The sequence below is a fragment of the Salvelinus alpinus genome, chromosome 30 (genome assembly GCF_045679555.1).
Source record: "Salvelinus alpinus chromosome 30, SLU_Salpinus.1, whole genome shotgun sequence".
Taxonomy (NCBI): Eukaryota; Metazoa; Chordata; class Actinopteri; order Salmoniformes; family Salmonidae; genus Salvelinus; species Salvelinus alpinus.
The window spans coordinates 26,533,011-26,560,045 of record NC_092115.1 but is presented as its reverse complement, the minus strand read 5'-3'; the positions used below and the strand labels follow the sequence as shown (position 1 = coordinate 26,560,045).

The following is a 27,035-nucleotide window of genomic DNA, read 5'->3' as shown; positions in this document are numbered from 1 at the left end:
GGCTGGCCCTCACTACATATTCCTCGCCAAACGCACTTTCTCCGGGTCATCTATAAGTCTTTGCTAGGTAAAGCCCCGCCTTATCTCAGCTCACTGGTCACCATAGCAACACCTACCCGTAGGACACGCTCTAGCAGGTATATTGCACTGGTCATCCCCAAAGCCAGCACTTCCTTTTTCTGCCTTTCCTTCCAGTTCTCTGCTGCCAATGACTGGACCAAATTGCAAAAAAACTCTGAAGCTAGATTCTTATATCTACCTCTCTAACTTTAAGCATCAGCTGTCAGAGCAGCTTACGATCATTTTACCTGTACACAGCCAATCTGTAAATAGCACACCTGACTACCTCATCCCCATATTATTACTTACCCTCTTGCTCTTTTGCACCCCAGTGTCTCTACTTGCACATCATCATCTGCATATCTATCACTCCAGTATTAATGCTAAATTGTAATTATTTTCGCCTCTATGGCCTATTTATTGCCTACCTCCCTACTCTTCTACATTTGCACACACTGTACATATATATTTATTTTGTGTTATTGACTGTACGTTCGTTTGTGTAACTGTTGTTTTTGTCACACTGCTTTGCTAAATCTTGGCCTGGTCGCAGTTGTAAATGAGAACTTGTTCTCAACTGGCCTACCTGGTTAATTAAATAAAGGTGTAAAAAAATGTAAAAATAAATATATATATATTTCTTTAAGACAGGCACCATGGGTGCACACCTATCTTTTGGTTGTCACCTTCTCCACAATGTCATTTTCCTCCATTCTACACAACTCCTCTTTCACCTTCTGCATATGTGGTATTGAAATTCTGTGCGCTGTGTGCGCTGTGTGCATTGCATATGACTATTCTCTTTCAGTTGTATTTTCACTGGTTCAGTGTTGAGCAAGCCATGTTCTCCTAATGCGTCATAAACCTATTTGATGCGTTTCACCAGGCAAATCTCGGCTGCTGTTGACCGGCTGAGTTAGTTGTTCACACACGGTCCCTGAACGACATACTGGGAAGGAATAGTGCTTTTCTTTGTATGTGGTGGTCACTTGAAATTGCCCTAAACAATTCAACTGGCCCCTGGGACTTCACAGAGTAATGGTAGACAGCTGGAATGAGCATATCAAATGTCTCTTCAAACATAACACTAGCGTTTGTTCCAGCGTAAATGTTTCCTTTTCAGGTGTTGCACCACTGAGAAATTGCACTGTCCGTTGGTCATCACTCCTACCGGCATTGCTAACGGATGCCAAAAAATATGCTTGGTCGTAATATTCTGTGGCACATTCTTTCCCAATATCCTGTTTTCTGACACTTGTTGCATGTCGACTTGAAAGCTGGACATCTTTCCTGCTTTTTATGTTGCATTTTCCAACACAGGGTTGCATTTTCCTTCTGCACACTCTGTGTCCCTTAAATCTCTGTTTTCATTCCATTTTATGTGCCATTTTGCATTCTTGTGCCCCCTTGTGATCTCCTGCACATCACGCAGCTTCTCCCTGCCTGCTTAGTTGCATGCTAACTTCCTTTGACAGACTTCTTGTACAATAGTTGCTAACGTGAGATCTGCAGTTTGTGAGACGGTCCTTTATCCAGTATGCCCACGACAATCCGGTCCCGAATATATGCTCATCTCTATTCGCACCAGTCACAATACTCTGAAAGCATGTAAAGGGCTCTGATAAATGCCTCTGTACTCGTTGATTAAAAACAGGCACGTTCTTGAATAACATCCTGTTTGTGGGGAAAAAAGTAGTCATCATATTTCCTCATGCCAATTTCAAAGTCTTCTTTCTCATCCTCCGATGCAAAGATGAATGATTTGAAAATGTTCTTTGCCTCGCTGCCCATGGAATATAAGGGAACTGACCTGTACATCACCATCTTCCTGATCCAACTTGGACACGGTTCTGAATCTCATAACCTTGTTTCCAACCTGTCCATCTGTCGGTTTATCAAAGCTAAAGTTTTGCGGTGGGTCAAACTTCGCCAGAGTCTACTTTCTTAGTAGGATGTGAGCCTGTCATCCCGCTTCTGACACCATGTAATATAATGTGAATGTCCAGTCAAGAGTACCTTTCTCGGTAAGTTGTTTTAATGCCTCAAGATAACTGACGTACTGCTTTAAGACATCCCGTAACACTGTCGTGAATACTATGACAATGCCCTGAAATCCTTTTTATATACAGTCATTTCGTTTCAACAAAAACCTTGTCTGGGTGGTGGCCTGGGACATTTAAAACCTGATTGGCACATAGTCATCTCAGCATTTTCCTTAAATGTTTTACTCTCGCACACAATCTATTTTTTTCTCTCTATCAGCTGCATAAGGGACAAACTCAACGCAGAGGGCTGAATTCGCTTCAAGTCGAGTGTCGCTCCTAAAGGAATCCTAATAAATAATATAAGAGTGAGGGAAGAGTGATGTGACATAAAACATAAAGGCTAGGAAGTGTTGCGCCTACTATTGTGGAAGCAAACAGATACATTTGTGTGATACAACAAAGGGTTTATGGGTGGAAAGAGGTTTACATGCTAGAGCCCCAAAGTCATTAAACCTTCAGTTGACTCATGCCATCCATCACTGATCCCAATCATCATTGATTTTGACAAACAAATCGGTCAATCTGTGCGACCCTCTGGCATTCAAAATCCTGATGAGGCCCTCGAGCCAAAAGGTTTGCCCACCCCTGCTGTAACTGCAGCTTTATATTTTGAAGTTTATACTGTAGGTCTTCAAGACCAAGGTCTGTCATGTTCTGTTCATTGGCCATTTGCTAACACATCAAGAAACACTTTCTTAAATGCTATGTCCTGCTTGGCAATAATGACATTGTGAGATTTTGGAAGACAATGCATTCGCTATCTTTACTAGCAACACATACTGTCACTGGTTATAGTGGGAGTAAAACATTATGGGACCACCATGGATCCTCCACGATGGTCAAATGGGATTATTAACCCAGAAATGTCTTTCATAAAACTCATCTCCCAGGGTTTGAGATCTACAAAACCTAGCAGGTGATTTTTGCTCCCCACAAATAATCTAATTTGACTTTGCTTCCGGTTTCCTCTTCCCTCTGTGTAGACTGGAGGGAGAGGAAAGGAAGAAAGACCACCCCTTGTTTTAGTAAGGCTCAGGAGCTGAGGGTGAGAATGAATGCTCATTACAGGATTAGTCCAGAGAATGACTCAAGGGAAGAATTGACGTGGGTCTGGCACATTGACATCTCCACTGCATAAAGCATTAGTGAAGAGGTATCTAGCTAGCAGAGACGGTCTGTCCCAGTGAGTCTTAAACCTCCCCCCTGTAGATTAAACGGAACTCAGGAGAATTGCTTTGGCCTTTCAATGGAGGGAATTATACATACATTTAGCATGGATCTCTCTAATCATAAAGTAATGAGCAGCAGCTGACAAATGCATTTTAAAATAGCAGCTTACATACACGCTTATGTATTCTATACAAATCAGCACTTGCAGAAACTACAATTCTTCCTCTACACGTTAAGTGGATATTTTTTGCAGAACCACCATCTTTTCCAGGTCTTTAGCCAGCTACACCTTCTGAGGCACTAACATAGTCAATTGCTAGACTGCAGTGAATTGATCATGGAGCAGTGAAATTGTTTCCACAGGGTTCCACTCTCCTGTTTAGTTCCATCTTAGAGCTGGAGCAATGAGTGGCTAGGAGAGGTCCAATGGTAATGTGATAGATACCTTGGTGATAATATAAAGGACACCACTGCTCATTAAAGCTCAAACAATAAAACCATTGAAAATGTGGCGTCAGGGCTCTTGCTTTAGCACACCCCTGGCCATATAGAGAGGCTCTAAAGCAGCGTGAATAAAACAAATTAACTTGCACTTATTCACAGCAGCAGTGCTCACCACAGGCAAAAGCAGCTTCAGAGGATCCAACAGCAGAGGCAGCAGGAGTAGAAGCACAAACAGTAGCAGATGTGAAGACTATGACAACAGAGATGGATTGAAAGTGCTGAACAATTTCCCTTTACCTTTCCTCTCCAAACAGATGATAAGGTGTGTGAACAGTGAGCTGTGATCAGACTCTCCCTCTTCATTTTGCTTCCCACCCCATCTGTCAACTGCTGCTCCCAATCCACCTCAGTGGAGTCATCTCCCCAATCCGCCAGGTTGCTGCCTTACTTGTCTGCTGCAGCTCTGGAGTGGGCTTCTGATTGGCTGACTAAACACACACTCTCTCTCTCTCTCTCTCTCTCTCTCTCTACATCTGCTGCATCAGTGACTAAGGTGGAACAAGCTCAAAGCAGAGGGTTGAATATGCTTTAAGGTGAGTGTTGCTCCTAAAGGAATCCTAATGAATAATATAAGACTGAGAGTGAATGGGAGGGAGGGAAGAGTGATGTGCAGCAAAGATCGTGAAGCCCCTCCAGACCATAGGGCATTTTTAACTGAGATGAAAGCGAATATGCCGGCACATAAAAAAATAAAGGGGAGGGAGGGTTGCGCATAGTATCGTGGAAGAAAGCAAAGAGATGAGAATGTGATATAACAAAGGGCTTATGGGAGGAAAACTAGGTTTACATACCAGAGCCCCAAAGTCATCAAACCTTCACAGTTGACTCCCATGCCATCCATCATCTTTGCCCGGTATCCACCCACATCTTCAAAGGCTAGGGAGGTGATTTATCTTTTCAGACTCATTTATTTATTTACCTCTGCCAACATTATGAGTGGCCCTGTTGGTGGGCCCCAGGTTGAGTTATGTAACACTGTAGGGGAGACCGGGGTTGGTTGTCACACTGTTTACTCTTGTGTGTATTTCTCAGCACCAGTATAACTTACAAGACTATTTTCAATATTAGGAGAAATACCAAGGTCCTGGGTTGGAATTGGGAACATTTTGATCCTCATATCTTATTCCAACATGGCGTTATAAGCCATGAAATACAATCTGTCCACTTGTGACAACTAGCCCAATCGCGGGGTTGGATGTCACACAGTGCGTTGTTGGTTGTCACAATGTTTAATGTTTATTGTGACTTTTGTCACAGGAAATGAATCAATATAGTATACAATGTTTTAGAAATAGCTTTTCTCTGACAAAAAACAGCATTTTATGCCGTGAGAATAAATGTGTGTGTACTGTATGTGTGTGTGTTTGCACACACACATACTCTTCAACAAACATAATTGTTCATGGATACTCCCATCATTCAACGATTTACAAAGAAAATACAGAGATTTTTATTTTTACCTTCACCTATGAAAAACATACACTGAGTGTACAAAACATTAAGGAAACCTGCTCTTTCATTGACATAGACTGACCAGGTAAATCCAGTTGAAAGCTACGATCCCTTATTGATGTCACTTGTTAAATCCACTTCAGTCAGTGTAGATTAAGGGGAGGAGACAGGTTAAAGAGTTAAAATGTTTTTGTGTATGTGTGCCACTCAATATTAGGAAGGTGTCCTTAAATTCCCCTCACCTCAACGTTTTGTCATACTGACATGAATTGACCAGGTGGATGAGTTATTTCAAAGAATTCACAGATTTTAGTCATGCTAGAAAATATTTGATCCACGATGATGAGGCGTTAGGCTATAAGTGCAACATATAATTGAATGAGAGGGTTATACTTTTGGGAGGCCCTTTTTAAAAGCATTTTCAATGTATGGGGTGACTGTATGGCATCTACATCAGCATATCACAAAGCATGATCGCTCATCAAATAAATCAATGTTTAATGCAAACTGGTTTAGCCAAGCCCTTGAGACAGTAATTCCTTTAAAATGAGTGGACCTGACAAGGTCCTATTATCCAATATCTTAATTCGGCATCAGTGTTAGATGGTGTCAGGGAGTATTTTGCCTAAGAGGAAGACATCAATTACATTAACTGACTTAAATATCACAATTTCAAATAATTTGAATTTGACGAGACAAGTTACAGAAATGATAAAAAGAGAGAGTGTGTGTAATATCTTCAAAATGGAACATTGGAACTATACTACGTGATATTTGCACTGTATGGCCCATAGTTTTCCTGATCTCATAGTCAGCACAAAAAACTCCTGGCCTTGGTTATTATATGCAATATGCCTGTGTATCCATACCATGGTTCATGTCTTATTTGTCTAAGCTTTGACAAGGGCTTTTAGTAATTTAAATGAATGCATTACAATGGGTTTAGTGATGAAAGCTTTCCCTCGTGCTCATTTTCCATCCAGAAATGTGCTTTCTTTCCAGGCAGCTAGGCAGCTGGCAATTTAGAAGAGGAGGGCATGCACATGGTGTAGCCTTCTCTTATCTTTTGAAATTGTGAATAAATGTCACATTGCAATTCCACAGTTGGGCATTAGTCAAAGATGACAAATGGGCACTGATACTAGTCATTTATTTTCATGGCTGTGGTAGTGGTGGTGTGTGACTGAGATTACAAAAGGGGTGGCATTAATCTAGGTGAGGCAGTCACTTTAGTGGGCCAGAACTACTGCAAGGTCAACATCCTGGGACGCTCAAGCATGCAGGGGTTCAAGAAAGCACAAGCTGAGCTCTGATATAGGGGGCAACAAGAAAATCATATCTACTATATTGAGTTCATAGTATAGCACTAATAACTGTTATTTGAATGGCAAAATTGAGCAGGGCAATATATTATTACATCTTGGAACTCTATTTGATTCTCTACAAAGTTTAGAGGAGGGTAACTAATTTTCCTCTCCCTGTGTGAACATACTAACACATCTCTGGATAAACATTTACTACAGTATCTTAGAACATAATCTATCTGACAGGTCATTGTAATGTTAAAATTGTTCCAATTTACCCTTCCCATGAGGTAGGTTGTCGTCTGAGATAATTTCTCTCTCTGGTTCAAGCTAAACTAGGAAACGACATTAGGCATTTGATGGAAACTTCTTTTAAAGTTTCTTTCTTCTCCACTGACTCTGAGCAGTTGAGTGAGCCACTTACATCACATAGAGTTCCCATCATAACTTCCCTCTCTTTCTTCTTCACTCAACTTCATGTGCTTTGTACTTCTCTTTGCACATAAAAGTGTGCTCGCTCTAGGTTTCTCCTCAGGAGCTAGCTACCAACTTATAACCCTTAATAATCCACCAAACTGCTCTCAACATTTGGGGACTGTTATACTATTTCCAATTTCCTGTCACCCTACATTCCCTCATCCTCTGACACTGGGGTGTCAGATAAATTAGGAATGGAGGAATGGAGCCTTACAGAGACTTGACAGTCTTCTATCTCATCAGCTTGTTATTTCTGTGGCCACATTTCCATCGCTGTCTGGGATCACCGGTATAGGTCCATCAAATATTCCTGTGGACATTCTCAGTGACAGGGCGCCTTTCTGAGTAAGTGATAGAGTGGCTAAAGAGCAGACAACTGGCAGGCGGCATCAGCATCAATCTGTTGTTATTCTGACTGGGTGCCTGGGAAGCTGTGGGTGTAGTGGTGCTGAAGCAAGGGAGGTTTTTTTTCTTTCTTCCTGTTGCTCTATTCTCAATGTGTTCTCACAGAATGACCTGATGTCTGTTTGGTTTTGTTAGAGTTTGTTTTGGAGTTTGATAGGTGGCTGTGTTAGTTTTGTTAGACCTGTCTAAAAACATGAGTACTAATCCACATCATTCTAGTAAAAATCATTCTACTAGATGTGTCAAGACGTGCCATAGGAAGATAAGTCATAGTTTTGGGACTATGTGAATGGAATATAATCATGTATACCTCTATACACATGCATTTTCATGCTAGTAACCGACACACAAATCGACAATAAAGCTTTCCTTGAAACATCCAAGTCGAATATGACGCACTATGCATTCAAGTTGCACACGGTATCTATTCTTAGACCAGCCTACTGTTGGTTTATCCTAGGGAATGGGAAATGTGTGTTACATAAACACCATTTTGGAATGTTGCTGAAATGACCAGATCGGTTTGGGATTGTCTGTTGTGTAAATGTTACCTCTGCAAATTTTTACTTTTGCTGAGCACACTCCTGGTAGGCCATAATTGCCTGGAATATTCTGGAGAGCATGCCTTAATATTATATAGGAATGCCAGTGGAGCTGCCAAAGCTGGACAGAAACAGGGCAGCCAAAGTAACAGGTCATATACCAACTACAGCAGTACGATAAATAATATTAAGTACAAAATTGCATATATTGGTATCTGTCAATATCAAAATGGTCTTCCAATTTGGGTAACATATCCCATAAGAGCACATAGTTATCAACTGTATGGCAGACCTTTCATGTTATGACTGATAAGTCTGACAATTATCCACACATCATGATGTTAACATGAAAGTGTTATGAACGTGTCTAGCAATTATCCCCAATGCAATTACCTTTGGTCATTAGGATTTGGGGCTTGAGTACAATGCCAGTCTGAGCCTCATCACACATAGTCATTACTCAACTGCAGACCCTGATGAGACAGTGCTGTAACGATGGATGTCTGCATATCAGCATACTGCAATATTGAGATGTCCACGTTTGTGTTTGTGCCTTAGCCTACCCTCTCCTGAAGACAGCTTCTGAACTACTTTGTGAGCTAAATGACAGTGGAAGTGTCCCCATTATAAACATATTTAAAGAACAGCTGCTGTTCATTAAGGGATACTTCGGGATTTTGGCAATGAATCCTTTTATCTACTTCCCCAGAGTCAGATGAACTAGTGGATGCCATTTTTATTTCTCTGTGTCCAGTATGAAGGAAGTTAGAGCCAATGCTAACTAGCGTTAGCGCAATGACTGGAAGTCTATGGGTATCTGCTAGAAACTACCTCTAACTTTCTTCATACTGGACACAGACATAACTATTGTATCCACTAGTTCAGCTGGGGAAGTAGATAAAGAGCCTCATTGCCAAAATCCCAAAGAAACCCTTTAACAAAAAGACAGCTGCTTGATGGGTTCTGGAGAGAAGATGGGACTCTTTACTGAGAGACAGCTGATAAAAGGTAAGATTGAACCAAACCTGATAAGATGGGTGATGAAAGCTGTTGAGCTGCTAATCTCCCAAAATGTGTTAAACTAGTTTATTATGGTGGGTATTTCTCTGGACTGCCAGTCAGTTGGTAGAGTTCCTCCTCAGATGTCAGAGGGAGATTTACACTCTAAGCTGTCATGCTGAGAAGCTGCAACTGAAGTCAAATAAAAACCACATGAGATCAAACCCACAGCACTTTTAATGGTGGACAACTTCATCAACAGTCAGTTAGGTCAGGCCAGAGAATCATCACTCGATGGTTTGAGTAGGTGTTGGACTGTTATATGAATCTGCGTCCCAAATGGCACCCTATTCCTTATAAAGTGCACTACTTTTGGCCACATTACAGAGGGTGTAATATCCCAGCATTATTCTACAGTACATTCTCCACATATGATTTGAGATCCTGTTGTCTGTCTGAGGTATACCAGAGGTACTGGATACAATGACGAGATGCTTGTGTCTCTACCATAACAATGTGATTCATTGTCCACAGAGCGGAACAGCGGGCTGTCAAACTGGTGGATACATCTTGTTATTTGAATACTTTTTTGAATATTCAATGAGGGGGGTTGACATCAACCGCCTGTATTCAATGGAGAGTGAGATGCTAGACTCATGAATATGCATAGACGTCTCGAACTTCTACAGGGACAACTCCGATATAAAGTGTTTTTTCTTATAGGTTTCTGGGATGTAGCGTGTTCTACTTATATCAGTACACTAGTAACAACCTAATCATTACGAAACTTCCATTAGATCAAATAAGCCTCACATATCAAAATATAAATATATTTTTTTATCTTGACTAAATTCAACTCTCTCTTATTGCCCCCCATATAAAAACGACTCATTTGCTTAACAATGAATGATCTGCTTAACATGGACAGATTTTGAGCAGAGTAAAAATCCTCACGCTTCGTCTCTTCCTCTCTGTGTATACTGCCTTATGCGGTGTGAAAAGCGATTCACAAGCCAGCTGCAGCTGTCAGTGCTAGTGCATCCACTCTAAGAACCTCAACAGACAGAGGAGCACTCCATACCTGGCTGTACCATTAACACTTAGGATACACTTTATTCTGAGGTATAGTATTTCCAGGATATCGCTGAGAAACTAAGTAAGCATAATTAAATGTTGCCTATATATATTCACCAATTATTTTGTGTTTTCACACTGTGAATGAAGGTGCACACATGCATACATTATAATGAAATACATAAGTGTGTAGTACACCACCCTGCCAATACACACACATGCCTGGTCGCACGCTTGTGCACAAACACACACACACACACACACACACACACACACACACACACACACACACACACACACACACACACACACACACACACACACACACACACACACACACACACACACACACACACACACACACACACACACACACACACAGACACACACCTATCGACAGCCTCAGAACCTTGAAGTTATCCAGCCATGCGAACTGAAACTGAATTAAGTGAGCTGCCCTTACCCTCTGATGTTTCTTTTTGATGTACTCCTCGCTAGTCTGTCAGTTCATGTAAATGGCTGTTTTCACTTCAATTGCTTCATCACTAAGACCTTCATTGTACACAGCATTTTTAAATACTTTTTACTGCCTCTTCTGAATTCCTCTCTTACATGTTATTGTCGGTCTTCTCCACCGCATCCTCTGTACATTCCATGCCTATCTGGTGTATGTGACAATAAAACATATTTTTCCCCCTCTCAATGTCTCTTATAAGACAACACAACAAAAGCCATCCCTTCTGAGTAAAAATTCCCTCAGCCGGAAATAGCTTTCTTGACAGTCACACACAAAGCATTCTTTAAAAGTAACTGAAAACAACATTTTCTATCAACTAGAAAATCTCAGGACTGTTCCGCCCTACCTGTTTCACTTTCATTGAAATCTCATGGCTCCATCTCAAAGGCGCGTGACTCAGGTACAGAAACCACATGCAGAGAGAGGAATGCAATGCACACGCTGCATTCCGGATGCTATAAAGAATGAACAAATCCAGAGTTCCAGTCACCCACGAGACCTAGGGATGTGAATTGTCCTCATTTGAGCACCGCCACAAACAGGAAAAAATGTCCATTACAAGAAAATGTTTAAATATACAGGGGAAAAGAAGAGTATGACAGCACATGACTCTGGCAGTCTGCTCTCTCCCCCTCTTGCTCTTGGTTCTCCTCTTTCTCACTCTCTTTCTTTCTCGGTCCCCCCTCTCTCCTCTCTATTGCTCTATTTTTCTCTCTCTGTCCCTCTCTCTACCCCCCCCCTCTCTCTCACACGCACGCACACACACACTCAGACTCTGCTGTGCTCTTGCACTTCCACTACTGTTGTGTAATCAATTGGGTCTGATGGAAAATACCGTTTTTTAATCGCTTTGGTGCAATTTTCACAAGTATATGGTACATTGTCACAACTCAGTACAAAACTGAAAACAGATCATCAAAAAGGCAGTTGACTAAGTACAACACACAAAACATACAGTCATCTAGAAATATTGTACATGTTTCACATTGCCATACATGTTCATATGAAGTAATTGCCTTTCACAATGTAATGCTCACATTTCTTTTGATTTGATTCTCTTCTCTTTTGTTAAAAGACATTTTACTATTACTTAAGCCGACTGCTGTTAATTGATGATCACTTAAACGTTTGGTAAACCTAGAGATTTGACATGTAAACTGCTTTGTCTACTACAAACTTTGAGAACTACACTGAACAAAAATATAAACTCAACATGTAAAGTTTTGGTCCCATATGTCCAATTTTCCAAACACAAAAAAAGCTTATTTTACATCCATGTTAGTGAGCATTTCTCCTTTGCCAAGATAATCCATTAAACAGCATGATCCTTACACAGGTGCACTTTGTGCTGGGAACAATAAAAAGCCACTCTAAAATGTTCAGTTTTGTCACACAACACAATGGCAACAATCACAGTTTCAACTGTGCCGGGCAGATGGCAGACATGGTGATGTGCGGGTGGGTGGTTTGCTGGTGTCAACGTTGTGAACAGAGTTCCCAATGGTGGTGGTGGGGTTATGGTATGGGTAAGCATAAGCTACGGACAACAAACACAATTGCATTATATCAAGGACAATTTAAATGCACAGAGATACCGTGATGAGATCCTGAGGTCCATTGTCGTTCCTTTCATTTCCCGGCCATCACCTCATGTTGCATGGCCCCATGTTACAAGGATCTGTACTGGATCTGTACAGAATTCCTGGAAGCTGAACATTTTCCAGTTATTCCATGGCCTACATACTCACCAGTCACCCATTGAGCATGTTTGGGATGTCCTGGATCGAAGTGTACGACAGCGTGCTCCAGTTCCCGCAACCTCGCATAGCCATTGAAGAGGAGTGGGACAACATTCCACCGGCCAAAGTCAAAAGCCTGATCACTTCTATGCAAAGGAGATGTGTCGCGCTGCATGAGGCAAATGGTGGTTACACCACATACTGACTGGTTTTCTGATCTGCGCACCTACCTTTAATTTTTATTAAAAAATTCCCCTTTTTCTCCCTAATTGGTAGTTGCATTATTGTCCCATCGATGCAACTCCCCTACAGACTCGGGAGAGGCGAAGGTCAAGAGCCGCACCAATGTGCCGGAGGAAATATTGTCCAGATGGCGACCGTAGTTAGCTTGCAGGTTCCTGGCCCACCACAATGAGTTGATAGAGCACGATGGGACAAGGAAATCCCGACCAAACCCTCCCCTAACCCGGTCGACGCTAGGCCAATTGTGCGCTGCCTCATGGGTCTCCCGGTCATGGCCGGCTGTGACACACCCTGGCATCGATCTCGGGTCTGTAGTGACGCCTCAAGCAATGTGATGCAGTGCCTTAAACCGCTGTGCCACTCGGGAGGCTCACCCTACCTTTTCTTTTAAGGTAAACATGACCAATCATGTTAAATCCATAGATAGGGCCTAATTTATTTATTTCAATAGACTGGTTTTCTTAAATGGACTGTAACGCATGTTGCGTTTATATTTTTGTTCAGTGTACCTAATGAAAATGTATGTCTGTAAAGTAGAAACATAAAAGTATAATGTACAGTTCCAGTCATGAGTTTAGACACACCTACTCATTCAAGGGTTTTTCTTTATTTGTATTATTATTCTACAATGTATAAAATAGTACAAATAAAGAAAAACCCTTGAATGAGTAGGTATATCCAAACTTTTGACTGGTACTGTATGTCAGACATGGCTTTTCTCCAGGTGCATGAACAATGAAGATATGTACTGCAATTCTGATGCAAACTAGTAGCTGCTAAACATTGTTTCTTTCATTTCTTTCACTTGATTACACTGTGAAAGATTATAACACCTTTGATCACACCTGGAATAGAAATTATGGAAATGTGATGTTCACTCATTTTTTATGAGTGGTGCCTAATGTGAAAACAGTGTGATGTATTGTAATTAACAGTACTGTAGCATACTACATTCAAAAGGCAATTTTGAAACATGTTTTGCTATTGGATTAAATGGTTTTTAAAATGAAAAGATAAAATATCATTATGTTGTGTACTTGTGATTAAACCAATGTACTCATTATATTTCACATTAAACGTATATGTTGGATCAAAGGTTGTGTGGTGAAAGATGTCTACAAACGAAATGAATGCACAATTAAAGGTTTTGAATGTAAGACTGGCTGCGTTACAAGTGTTACCTATTTGTACTAAGAGTTTTTTTTAAATTCATCACATACTTGTGAAAATTGTACCAAAGCGAATAAAAAAACTGTAATAGGACTCAATTTAACAAGAAAATCAAAATGAGGCTGCTGCTACTGTACTGATTGGATTACATTACACCAATTAGAAATTTGGCAGAGTTTGTCAGAGAAATTTGGCACACCCCCCACCCCCAAAAAACCAGCAGCATGTATACCATTGAGACCGCCCAAATTGATGCATATGAGCATCTAGAAAAATCTATTTAAAATGCAAAGGGTGTGAAGGGGACTGACTGGCACCTTCCTTAGGGAATACTGTAGTCCTGCTTAGGGAATATAGTCTTGAAATCCTTCACTTTTTGATACAAAACAGAATGTAACTCCCCACTGTGTGCCTTCAGGTCATGTAGAAATTTAGACAAATATAACAATAAGCCCATGCAAACATTGATGCGTCTCACGTTCTTCATAATTGTTTACCCATGAACAAGCTAAAGGTGGCTGGAAACAGCAGGAGTAAAACACATTACTATGACTGTCTCCGGTTTGTTTTCGCTTGGTCTGACTTCCTCTGCTACCTCCATGAATACATAACGAATCAAAAGAAGGCACAGCAATACATTTTCTAAATCCTGTTTCTCAAACTGAGGGGGTTCTATCATTTGCCATTTTTTGTCTCGACAAAGTACATTACTTTCTCCTGGAAGCTAAAACTACAAATGATATAGTTGACTTGGAAGAAGAATGGGGAAAGGACTTTAATGGGGATATAGGCTACTGTGTATGTGTACTGTAGCATATGCTAATCTAAAAGCACTTAATCAATGTCTTGTCTGGGTCATTATTTTTGTTCAAAAATCTAATAGAGTAGAGTAACAGGATTTGACCTGAATCATTATTACATGAAATCTCTGAAAATAAGGAGTATTGAAGGGTTCTTCAGTTTATAATAGCATTAACAATAAAAAATACTTACAGCGCTAAGACATTATGCAACTGTTCATATATTTAAGGCTACAGTATTCCAGATATTGTATCAGACAGTGAATTATCCATGTGGAAATTAAGTATTAAAAAGTAGGAACCCCAAGAGATACACAGATTTCCCCCCCAATTAACCTTATATCTCAAAGATATAAATGGAGTCAACATGCAACAATCATCTTCACAAGATAACTGAGACATTAAGATGTCAAGATTCAGCCCCTGCTTTCCATAATTATTCTTATTGAGCTACGTAGTTAAAAGAAGAATTCTGATGTTGTGCTCGTTATGCATTGGAAATGACAGTTTGCCAACAAGTGGACAAAATAAGTGGTTTTGTGGAGAAAGAGAAAGAAAGCAGACACGTAATTAGCATCTTGGAGGATGCATCAAAGAGGAACTTTTTATGATCTATCTATTTCAACATGGAGAAGGGAATTCCTCAGAAAATGCAATTTCAACTGCCTGAATAAAACAAAGTAATTCTAGACCTCTGCTGGTGGTATAGTGTTGGGGAAAAAGAGATTTTCTTAAAAAGCTACAATGAATGTCTTTGCACGGAATTAGAATGGCCAATTTAGGCCCCAGCATGTGAGCAAGGAACATAATATTGTGTAGTGGGGGGTATCGGTAGTTTAGCAGCCTGATGATGATGTCTTCATCCATGTTCTCACTTCCAGAGGTGTGGGTGCCTCTGGCCTGGGGGCTGTGGGTTACTGCTGTATATGGGAATAACATAACAATGATTTAGTATGATGACATGTTGATTAGGGTCAACATGTATGTCATGTTGCTCTCTGGGAGTAGAATAAATACGCTGTGTGTGGATATTGGATTTTTGGTGAGCCACACACTTACAAATCATCCATATTGTTTTTACCAGTACAATAAAAAAGGAATTACCGTAAATCTTTTTATGTCACCTTCAAAGTGCGACAATAAACTGAGTGTACAAAACATTAGGAACACCTTCTTTTTCCATGACATAGACTGACCAGGTGAATCAAGGTGAAAGCTATGATCCCTTATTGATGTCACTTGTTAAATCCACAAATCAGTGTAGATGGGGAGGAGATGGGTTAAAGAAGGATTTTTAAGCCTTGAGACAATTGAGACATGGATTGTGTACGTGTGTCATTCAGAGGGTGAATAGGCAAGAAAAAATATTTAAGTTCCTTTGAACGGGGTATGGTAGTAGGTGCCAGGCACACAGGTTTGAGTGTGTCAAGAACTGCAACACTGCTGGGTTTTTCACACTCAAGTTTCCTTTGTGTATCAAGAATGGTCCACCACCCAAAGGACATCCAGCCAACTTGACACAACTGTGGGAAGCATTAGAGTCAACATGGGTCAGCACTCCAGTGGAACGCTTTCGACACCTTGTAGTCCATGCACAGACGAATTGAGGCTGTTCTGAGGGCTTAAGAGGGTGCAACTTAATATTAGGAAGGTGTTCCAAATGTTTTGTACACTCAGTGTAGGTTCACAATCTATTTGCTTACTTCAACAAATAAAACACACGCTAAAACAATTAACTGTTTGTCACTTTGCTACTCAAGGAGTGTGTGTTTAGTATTATAACAACGTAGGAGATATGAATCAAAACTCAAAAGGAAACATGATGTTCTTTGTTAATGTATGCATTTAGGTAGATCAACATAGGCCTACATTGAAAATGTTAAACATATTGTAGATGAACAAATCAAATAATGCACTGAAATTGTCTGAGCTTACCCTGCTGACTTGCTGTAAAGTAAATGTATGAGATGTAAACATCTGACTGCTTAATGCAGTTTGTGTGTGGTTAAGTCGAAAGCTTGTATTTCTCCAGATAGAGTCTTAACCTCATGGTCTTTAACATAATTAATGCAAAAATTGCATTACAATAAAAGATGCCACTGCAGTTGACATTTAAAAATCACTTAACATTTAATTTGACAAGAATAGAAGGGAATGAAAACGTGTAGCTCCTCACTGATGCACAAGACAAACAAGTCCCATTGGTTGGGTCTTTTTTTCGATAGAAACAATTTGCCTATTGTGATTAGCAATACCGTCAATTCGAGCTAAGTCATCAGAATCCAAGATAAGAGTTTTTCACAATTGCATGCTTTTGAAGGTTTATTGTCTAAAGGCCAAGTTTAGCACAATTGTGTGAGTGCAGCTGGCCTATGTGAGGGTGGTTGAGAGGGACTCTTTTAAATATACTTTTTTTGAAAGATATTTTGTAGATTCTGGTTATTCGGACAAATTTTTTTAGTTACATACAAACAGAGCAGTTCCTGAGGCACTTTGAGAGGGTTATCAAGTTTATTTGAATAAAACATTTCAAATGTTCTGCCTTCTAAATAAACAACCACCACAAAATATGATTAAAACTGAACTGAAAGGCTTGATTTTATTCCCATTGTCTTTAAAAACAAATCTAACATAAATATAACACATTAGTCTTTTCTGCTTTTCTTGTCCTCACAAGTACTCTCGGCTCTCCTCCACTTCCGCCACGGGAAGATCTGTTTTGTCTTTGTCTAATATCCCCGCTACAGTTTTAAAGGGCGTCCCCCACTCGCTGAGGTATTTGAAGTCTTCTCCACCGTCTGCCATCCACGACTCGATGGAGCTTAGCGACTCGCCCACCGACCCATCCCCCTCGTAGGCATACGTGACCAGTGAGTCATACGGCGGAGCAGAGAAACCCAGGTGGTTCTCCTGGAGACGCTGGTGGATGTAGTCCCTGATAATGTCCGCGCTGCCCTCTGTGGTGGGGGTCGACTCATTGATCTCAGTTTGGGCGGTGACCTCTGACCCTGTGCCCCTGCGGAGCATTTTTTCCTTGATGGCTTTGGTGTTCCTCAGAGTGCCCATGTCGAAGGCGTGGGTGTCCTCCTCGCCGCCCCCCTCGTCATCGTAGTGGATCACGTTGTCCCGGATGTCCTCCTTGGATGACATCAACGTCTCCCTCTTCTTCTGCCGTCTCAGGCCGACATAGAGTGCAAAGATCGCTACAGCATAAAAGAACCAAGCACACACAGTGTGTTATCTTTTACATACATAGATGTACTGCAGTGAAAATATACATTGACGTGCATTTCAAGAGCCTTTCAAGGTACTGTAGGAGGGTATGGGAAGAGAGACAGTCGGATGTCATGTGTTAGGAGCCATTACCTAATTTCCTTATTTCTCCAGACATTATTTTTTTAGCAGGAGAACTTAAAATAATCACAGCCTGAGGCCAGCCGGGATCCATTTCTGACATGCTATCTGTCACTATTGTAGTACTGAGACAGGATGAAAGGCTGCTTCACCTGGCTTTCATCTCCCTCTTCCTCCCCTTTTCCTCTTTCCCAATGGCAGACAGTAGAGACTACAGCACAGCAGCCTACTCCATACTACTGAAGTGCTCACTGTGTTATGCAACAGCAAGAGATTATACTTTAGTAGGAAAAAGTAGGGGGGGAGTGGCCAGACCAAGATAAGTGAGCTAAATCGACCTATAAGTATGATTATGATTATGGGACTGTTTCAAGGGCCATTTTTCTAATTGTAACGTCAATTTAATGAAGTTACTGTATGTTAGGACTTCAGCTCCCCCTAGTGTAAAATGACAGTTTAACATTTCGATTAATTGCATTTACAGAGTCTATACTGTAGTTGGAAATTAATACTTGTGGTAATCATTATTACTCTCATTCTCAAGGTGTCAGATGAAAAGTTCAGAAATACTCTGCTTCTGCACCAGGATCACAGTCTGAATGATAGACAGGACTTACGCAGGAGTATGACCATGCACAGTAAAATGGCCATCACTGCCCAGGTGCTGAGGCCCATTGGTAGGAAGACTGCCTCTGCCATGCAGGACAGGAGTGACCCGTCAGTCACACAGGCACACACTCGTACAGTGAGGGTGCCGGTGCTGCTCTGGGCTGGATACCCATTATCCTCTACCACCACAGGTATCACGTAGTACTCCTGGACCCGCCTCTGGAACCCTACACGCTTGGTCACTATCCCCGCCGTGTTGTCTGGAAACCAAATGACACAATCATTAACCCTACATGTCTCAAATCAATCAATAAATCCATCCTGGCACCCTAGACATCTGGTCACTATTCCCGCAGTGTTGTCTGGAAACCAAATGACACAATCATTAACCCTACATGTCTCAAATCAATCAATAAATCCATCCTGGCACCCTAGACATCTGGTCACTATTCCCGCAGTGTTGTCTGGAAACCAAATGACAACCATTAACCCAACATGGCTGAAACCCCACACGTCCATTAACGATTAACTCTAAATATCTGACTGAAATCCTATACGTCTGTCTGGTCACGATCCCCGCAGTGTTGTCTGAAAACCAAATGAGATCAGAGATTGTTCACTTGTAATGCAACAGAGTACATATACATGCAGTACTTCCTTAGTTCTTATGTAATGCTCTTCGTTCCTGGAGGAATATAGGGACCTGTACTAAAGATCTACATCGCTGCCGGTTTTGGGCTACATGCATTTGCTGATGTCTAAGCCCGACCTTTATCAAGCCCAATTTTTCTTCAGGGGAGATGTTGAATTGTATCTGAAATGTCACTTTTACCACTTTTGCTTCTCAGCTTATTTGAAATAAGGTGAAGGTGTGTACTTAGAATGTACAACAGAAAACAAATAGGGCCAGCAGCACAATGCAAGGCTCTGAGAAACAAACACAGGCCTGCCGTTTTTACGGCTATACAGAGATGAAGTGTCGAGATGTGCCCTGCCTCCTCTCCTCTCCAGCACCAGGATAGTGGTTGTGAACTGACTCTGTACAGCCTTCCCTCTGCCTGGCTGGACAAAGATCTCACTTGACAAGTAGGAGCCATTAAAGCACACCTTGTGCCTGTTTTCTGCAATTGCCATGAGCGCTGCTGTCCCTCTGAATCAAGCCTGATATTTATGCGTTATTGTGTTAGAAAAATACGAACAGAGGTTGGTGAGATGGTAAGGCTCTAGGGCAGGGGTGTCAAACTCATCTTGCCCTGGGGGCCGCATTCGGTCTTCAGTGAGGTCCGGAGGGCCGCATTGAAAATTTGTTGCATTTCCTCTACATCAAAATTGGAAACTGAATTGTTCTCTATCCATCGTTCTGGGAATTTTCTATGTCTAGCTTTCATTCTGGTGATTATTAGCGAGCTGGGCACAATCTACAAATTGTTTGTTTCAATTTGATTTGAGTCATTTTAAAGTATACTGAGTTCATTTTATTTTTTACTCAAACCACACGCGGGCCTGATTGGACACTCTCGTTTGCACCCTGGTATTAGTGGCGTAGTGCAGTTTCGAAAAAAGAAAATGTCAAGCTATTTTACACATTTTGCCATGAGGCTGAGAGAAAATGTTGTTTTAGAGATCATTTCCTAGGGGGGTGGGGGGCTTGTGGGGGCTGCAGTGCCTGACATCCCCTGGGTCGTGACAAAAACTCTTAACAATACCAATTGTTTGTGGATATTGTAGGGAGATAGTATCAAGAAAACAGATTTGCAGTGAGTCACTGGCACTGCATCATAATAGATAGTCTCTGTATAATATTATTGTATAAAAACCCTTTCTACAAAAAAATCCTTATTGAACGTGCCACAACTATTCTGTCGATCTCTCTCTCTCTCTCGATCGCTCTCTCTTGATCTCTCTCTTGATCTCTCTCTCTTGATCTCTCTCTCTTGATCTCTTTTCTGGAGGGAAAAAATATGGCTTACTTCCAAAGTCTCGCACGGTGAAATTCCTGTTTCTGATTTCCCTAGGGGACTTGAAGAAGAACCTCTGTCCAACAGCGGGAAGATCCTTGTCCGTAGCACTGATGGTCTGAATTACCTGGCAAAGCACAAAGAGCTTTCAACTTTAGAACCAAGTGGAGAAACTATTTATCACAATTATTCTCTTTCATTCTCTCTCACACACGCACGCGCATACACACGCACTCACGCACACAGCCTTTCTCACAGTGGAATTGTACTTGCCTGGCCTACTTCTGCATTTTCACAGACAAAAGTGTCAAAGGGAACGGCAAGCTCCGGAGGGAACTCGTTGACATCCAGCACATTGACTGTGACTGTGACCTTGTTGGATAGGAGAGGGTTGTCTGCAGAATCAAAGAAAACAGTAATCATACAACACATAATAAATACACCATGCACATAGTGGACCTCAGTGAGCATCACAAATGAGTGAGCATTGCAAAAGCCCTTTCTCTTCTCATGTCTGAACTGCTTTTTCAAACAATCAGTGTTGTGGTTTATTGGGCACATGTTAATTCTAGCTTGATAAAATATGCAACAGTGACACTATCTGTTTGCATTTGGAATTGCATGCCTCATTCAATCAATATGAAATTGACAATGAAATGACACAACACTTAAAAGTAATTGAAAAAAATAATAGAAAAACAAATGGCAGTACAGACAAATTATAAGATATTAATAATATGTGTTGATTGTATTGGGTGATTTGCTTATCATGCTAATTATTTTTTCCAATTGAAAAGCTTCCCATATGAAAAGCAGCCCTTTCAGTGGAGAAATAGCATTAGTTCATGTAATCTGTCAGTCTGCATTACTATGAGTATAAGTCAATTCCACTAGATGGTGCCAAAAGAAAGGAACATTGTGTGTGTAGGTGAACTACTGCAAACTCCATCCAAGTTATTTGCTCCAGGACCGTTATTAACAACGCGTCTTAGAGAAGCACTGATCTAGGATCAGGGCCCCCCTCTTGTTCATGATGATTTAAAAGGATTTTTAAAAGAAATCTTAGATCAACACTTCTACTCTGAGAGGCTTTGTGAATACGGCCGCAGGCGGATATACAGTGCACTCGGAAAGTATTCAGACCCCTTTTTTCACATTTGTTACGTTTTAGCCTTATTCTGAAATTGATTAAATTGTTGTTTTTCCTCATCAATCTATACACAATACCCCATAATGACAAAGCAAAAACCGTTTTTAGAAATGTTTGCAAATGTATTAAAAGTAAAAAACTGAAATATCACATTAACATAAGTATTTAGACACTTTACTCAGTACTTTGTTGAAGCACCTTTGATAGCGATTACAGCCTAAAGTCTTCTTGGGTATGATGCTACAAATTTGGCACACCTGTATTTGGGGAGTTTGATTGGTGGAGTGCTGCAGAGATGGTTGTCCTTCTAGAAGGTTCTCCCATCTCCACAAAGGAACTCTAGAGCTCTGTCAGAGTGTCCATTGGGTTCTTGGTCACCTCCCTTAGCAAGGCCCTTCTCCCCCGATTGCTCAGTTTGGCCGGGCAGCCAGCCAGCTCTAGGAAGAGTCTTGGTGGTTCCAAACTTCTTCCATTTAACTTCTCTAGGGTAGGGGGCAGCATTCGGAATTTTGGATGAAATGCATGCCCAAATTAAACGGCCTGTTTCTCGGGCCCAGAAGATATGATATGCATATAACTGGTAGATTTGGATAGAAAATACTCTAGAGTTTCCAAAACTGTTAAAATAGTGTCTGTGAGTTTAACAGAACTGATTTGGCAGGCGAAAACCTGAGAAAAATCCATTCAGGAAGTAGTTTTTGGGGGGGTTTATAGTTTTCTATTCAATGCCATTACAGTATCCCTTGACTTAGGACTCAACTTGTCGTTTCTATGCCTTCCACTAGATGTCAACAGTCTTTAGAAAGTGTTTCAGTCTTGTATTCTGAAAAATGAGGAAGTAAGAGCAGTCTGAATGAGTGGACCCTAAAGTTTCACAGAGCTTTTTCTTGCGCACAACCGAGAGAGTGTGATTCTTGTTTACATTTTATATTGACGACGTTATTGTCCGGTTGAAATAGTATCGATTATTTAGGCTAAAAACAACCTGAGGTTTGAATATAAACATCGTTTGACATGTTTCTATGAACTTTACGGATACAATTTAGATTTTTTTGTCTTCCTGTTTTGACTGCGTTTGAGCCTGTGGATTACTGAAGAAAACGCGCGAACAAAACTGAGGTGTTTGGGTATAAAGAGACTTTATCGAACAAGGGGAACATTTATTGAGTAAATGAATGTCTGCTGAGTGCAACCATATGAATATCATCAAAGGTAAGGGATTAATTTTATCTCTATTTCTAAATTGTGTAACTGTTCTATCTGGCTGGCTACTGTTTGTAATGGTTGTCTTGTGGGCTATGTTTTCATAATCGTAATGTATGCTTTCGCCGTAAAGCATTTTTTAAATCTGACACCGTGGTTGGATTCACAAGAAGTTACTCTTTAAACCTATGTAAAATATATTTTGTTTTTAGAACTTTTATAATGAGTATTTCTGTATTTGAATTTGGCGCCCAGCAGTTTCACTGGCTGTTGAAGAGGTGGGACGCTACCGTCTCACGTGCCCAAGAGAGGTTAAGAATGATGGAGGCCACTGTGTTCTTGGGACCTTCAATGCTTCAGAAATCTATTGGTACCCTTCCCCAGATCTGTCCCTCGACACAATCCTGTCTCTGAGCTCTACGGACAATTCCTTCAACCTCATGGCTTGGTTTTTGCTCTGACATGCATTGTCAACTGTGGGACCTTCTATAGACAGGTGTGTGTCTTTCCAAATCATGTCCAATCAATTGAATTTGTTGTAGAAACATCTCAAGGATGATCAATGGAAACAGGATGCATCTGAGCTCAATTTCGTGTTTCATAGCAAAAGGGTGTGTAGATTGACGAGAAATAATGAATATTTAATCCATTTTAGAATAAGGTTGTAGCGTAACGAAATGTGGAAAAGTCAAGGGTCTAATTACTTTCCAAATGCATTGTATATTAACCAGAGGAGGCTGGTGGAAGGGGTTATAGGAGGACTGGCTCATTGTAATGGCTGGAATTGAATAAATTAATGTTACCAAACACATCAAGCACATGGAACAACGTGTTTGACTCCGTTCCATTAATTCCAGTCCAGCCATTACAGTGAGCCTGTCTCCTATAGCTCCTCCCACCAGCCTCCTCTAATATTAATATATATTATATACATATTAACTCTTCGTCCCAATACTTACTAACTTTAGTGGCCACTACAGAGATATTGTGCTGCCTATTACTCTCTCTGTCCAACATCTCGTTGGTGGAGATGGTCCCTTCCACAGTATCAATGTCAAAGCAGCTGTCCACAGGCCTCTTCCACTCAATAGAGTACCTACAAAACACGCAGAAAACATATAATAAACATATACATGTGATTCCTTCAACCTCACATGGCATCTCTCAATCAAGACTTACAGCTGAACTATTTTTGCCATACCTTTTCTACGTAATAGATCTATAGCGATAGATACATATTTTATTGGTCCCCAAGGAGAAATGTCAGAACGATCAATCAAATAAAGACCAAGGCTATGACAGCAAACATTACACAGAAGATTTATCTTTTTCTTTTCATGTAGAGACTAAGGATTTTTCCCAAATGTCATCCTATTCCCTATTCCCAGGGCCTGGTCAAAAGAAGTGCCCTACATAGGGAATAGGATGTAATTTGGGATGCAGCCTGGTTGTGTTTTGATCAGCGTTTTAGTATGTTTACGTGTTCCGTATTCCAAAAGAACGATGACAAATGTAATGCTCTAAAATATTAAGCAGCCATCACGAAGACTGCCTTTCAAGCAAGGTGAATTACTGCCTCTTCCATTTGTAGTAAGCCATGAAATATTCATAGACAACAAAAAACACACAGCTGGGCTACAAAGTATTTTGATGGTCTTGTGCAAGACATGTCCTGCGTCTCACATTCCCGCTCTCAACACTAACAGAGTGGAAGTCAACTGTACTTGAAAAACATTTGAAAGATGACGACAAACAACAGGCCAAATGTGATAGTAGATGTCAGTGTTCATTTATACCTCTAAAGAGCAGAGCGACAGTTGGGTTTTGTTGCCGTTTAAGATGTCAGAGATAGGTGCCCAAATGTAAAGTAACTCAGCCCATGATGAACCCATTTCTCAACCCCAGCCTTGATGGATCTCACCTTTAAGTAAACATACAGTAGGCAAATAACACTTATTAAATACAGTACCAGTCAAAAGTTTGGACACACCTACTCATTCAAGGGTTTATCTTTATTTTGACTATTTTCTACATTGTAGAATAATATTGAAGACATCAAAACTATGAAATAACACATATGGAATCATGTAGTAACCAAATAATGGTTAAACAAATCCAAATATATTTTATAATTGAGATACTTCAAAGTAGCCACCCTTTGCCTGGATGACAGCTTTGTACACTCTTGGCATTCTCTCAACCAGCTTCATGAGGTAGTCACCTGGAATGCATTATAATTAACAGGTGTGCCTTGTGAAAAGTTAATTTGTGGAATTTCTTTTCTTCTTAATGCGTTTGAGCCAATCAGTTGTGTTGTGACAAGGTAGGGGTGGTATACAGAAGATAGCCCTATTTGGTAAAAGACCAAATCCATATTATGGCAAGAACAGGTCAAATAAGCAAAGAGAAATGACAGTCCATCATTACTTTAAGACATGAAGGTCAGTCAATCCGGAAAATTTGAAGAACTTTGAAAGTTTCTTCAAGTGCAGTCGCAAAAACCATCAAGCGCTATGATGAAACTGGCTCTCATGAGGACCGCCACAGGAAAGGAAGACCTAGAGCTACCTCTGCTGCAGAGGATAAGTTCATTAGAGTTAACTGCACCTTAGATTGCATCCCAAATAAATGCTTCACGGAGTTCAAGTAACAGACACATCAACTGTTCAGAGGAGACTACGTGAATCAGGTCTTCATGGTCGAATTGCTGCAAAGAAACCACTATTAAAGGACACCAATAAGAAGAAGAGACTTCCTTGGGCCAAGAAACACGAGCAATGGACATTAGACCAGTGGTAATCTGTCCTTTGGTCTGCTGAGTCATAATTTGAGATTATTGGTTCCATTATTGGTAGGTGAACGGATGCTCCGCATGTGTGGTTCCCATCGTGAAGGATGGAGGACGAGGTGTGATGGTGTGGGGGTGCTTTGCTGGTTACACTGTCTGTGATTTAATTAGAATTCAAGGCACACTTAATCAGCATGGCTACCACAGCATTCTGCAGAGATACGCCATCCCATCTGGTTTGCGCTTAGTGGCACTATCATTTGTTTTTTAGCAGGACAATGACCCAACACACCTCCAGGCTGTGTAAGGGCTATTTGACCAAGAAGGAGAGTGATGGAGTGCTGCATCAGATGACCTGGCCTCCACAATCACCTTACCTCAACTCAATTGAGATGGTTTGGGATGAGTTGGACCGCAGAGTTTTATTTACCTATTTATTTTTAATTTATCCGTTATTTTACCAGGTAAGTTGACTGAGAACATGTTTTCATTTACAGCAACGACCTGGGGAATAGTTACAGGGGAGAGGGGGGTGAATGAGCCAATCGTAAAGTGAAGGAATTATATGCTCACCATATGTGGGAACTCATTCAAGACTGTTGGGAAAGAATTCCAGGTGAAGCTGGATTAGAGAATGCCAAGAGTGTGTAAAGCTTTCATCAAGGCAAAGGGTGGCTACTTTGAAGAATCTCAAATCTAAAATATATTTTGATTTGTTTAACACTTTTTTGGTTACTACATGACTCCATATGTGTTATTTCATAGTTTTGATGTCTTCACTATTAGTCTACAATTTAGAAAATAGTAAAAATAAAGAAAATCGTAGGTGTGTCCAAACTTTTGACTGGTACTGTATATACAATGTATAAATGTATGCATGATGACGAACCTAACTGCACTGCTGCTTGCGTCTAGGTCCTGTGCAGTAACTGATCCAATAATTGTGCCCACAGGAGTATCCTCATACACATCTATGGTGTAAGAGGTCTTAGTGAACACAGGGGGTTCGTTCACATCCAGCACATTGACCTTGACTGTGGCGGTGTCTTTGAAAGGGCCCAGGTGGAGGAACCGGGGGTCCAGGTGAGCGTTGGAGGCCTCCACTTTAAAGGTGTACGACTTTTTGTTTTCGTAGTCGAGATGCTGAAACATAATGAGTGAAGGAGTAATCATCAAAGTAAAATGCATTTATTACTCAGAAATATCAATCAACATAGAATGATTGAATTAACACCTTCAAAAAAGCTAACATTTTACATGAACATGGAATATACTGTGCAATGGTCAAGTACAAAGCTTAGGGGGACATACTTGTCTTGGTTCAGTTTGTTAACACCTCTGTTCAGTTTAGTATGCTCAACAGACACGGAAGTCAAGCACTTTGATATGGAAATGTCACCATTAACTGCACCAACCAAGATTGATTAATCTAAAATGAACCAAAAGGGTTGGTTTCCATGTGCTTTTTCCAA

General features: G+C 40.8%; 2 protein-coding genes and 1 long non-coding RNA gene across 4 annotated transcripts in view; all 3 read right to left on the bottom strand.

The window, feature by feature from the left end:
* Positions 1-4,156, bottom strand: part of LOC139559992 (uncharacterized) — a 32,082-nt gene extending 27,926 nt beyond the window's left edge. For both annotated transcript variants that reach the window (XR_011671856.1, XR_011671857.1), the window contains exon 1: positions 4,017-4,156. This is a non-coding gene — a long non-coding RNA (uncharacterized lncRNA). The remainder of the gene's footprint in view (positions 1-4,016) is intronic.
* Positions 1-11,210, bottom strand: part of LOC139559874 (cadherin-18-like) — a 90,324-nt gene extending 79,114 nt beyond the window's left edge. The window contains exon 1 of the mRNA XM_071376302.1: positions 10,896-11,210. The gene's annotated coding sequence lies outside the window, so the exon portion shown is untranslated. The remainder of the gene's footprint in view (positions 1-10,895) is intronic.
* Positions 11,211-16,881: 5,671 nt separating this feature from the next.
* Positions 16,882-27,035, bottom strand: part of LOC139560055 (cadherin-12-like) — a 35,740-nt gene continuing 25,586 nt past the window's right edge. Inside the window, exons 7-12 of the mRNA XM_071376548.1 lie at positions 26,453-26,706; positions 23,735-23,871; positions 20,696-20,817; positions 20,435-20,549; positions 18,473-18,724; positions 16,882-17,704 (exon numbers count right to left, since the gene is read on the bottom strand). Of these exons, the coding sequence (XP_071232649.1) occupies positions 17,172-17,704; positions 18,473-18,724; positions 20,435-20,549; positions 20,696-20,817; positions 23,735-23,871; positions 26,453-26,706 (1,413 nt within the window). The 3' untranslated portion in view covers positions 16,882-17,171. The remainder of the gene's footprint in view (positions 17,705-18,472; positions 18,725-20,434; positions 20,550-20,695; positions 20,818-23,734; positions 23,872-26,452; positions 26,707-27,035) is intronic.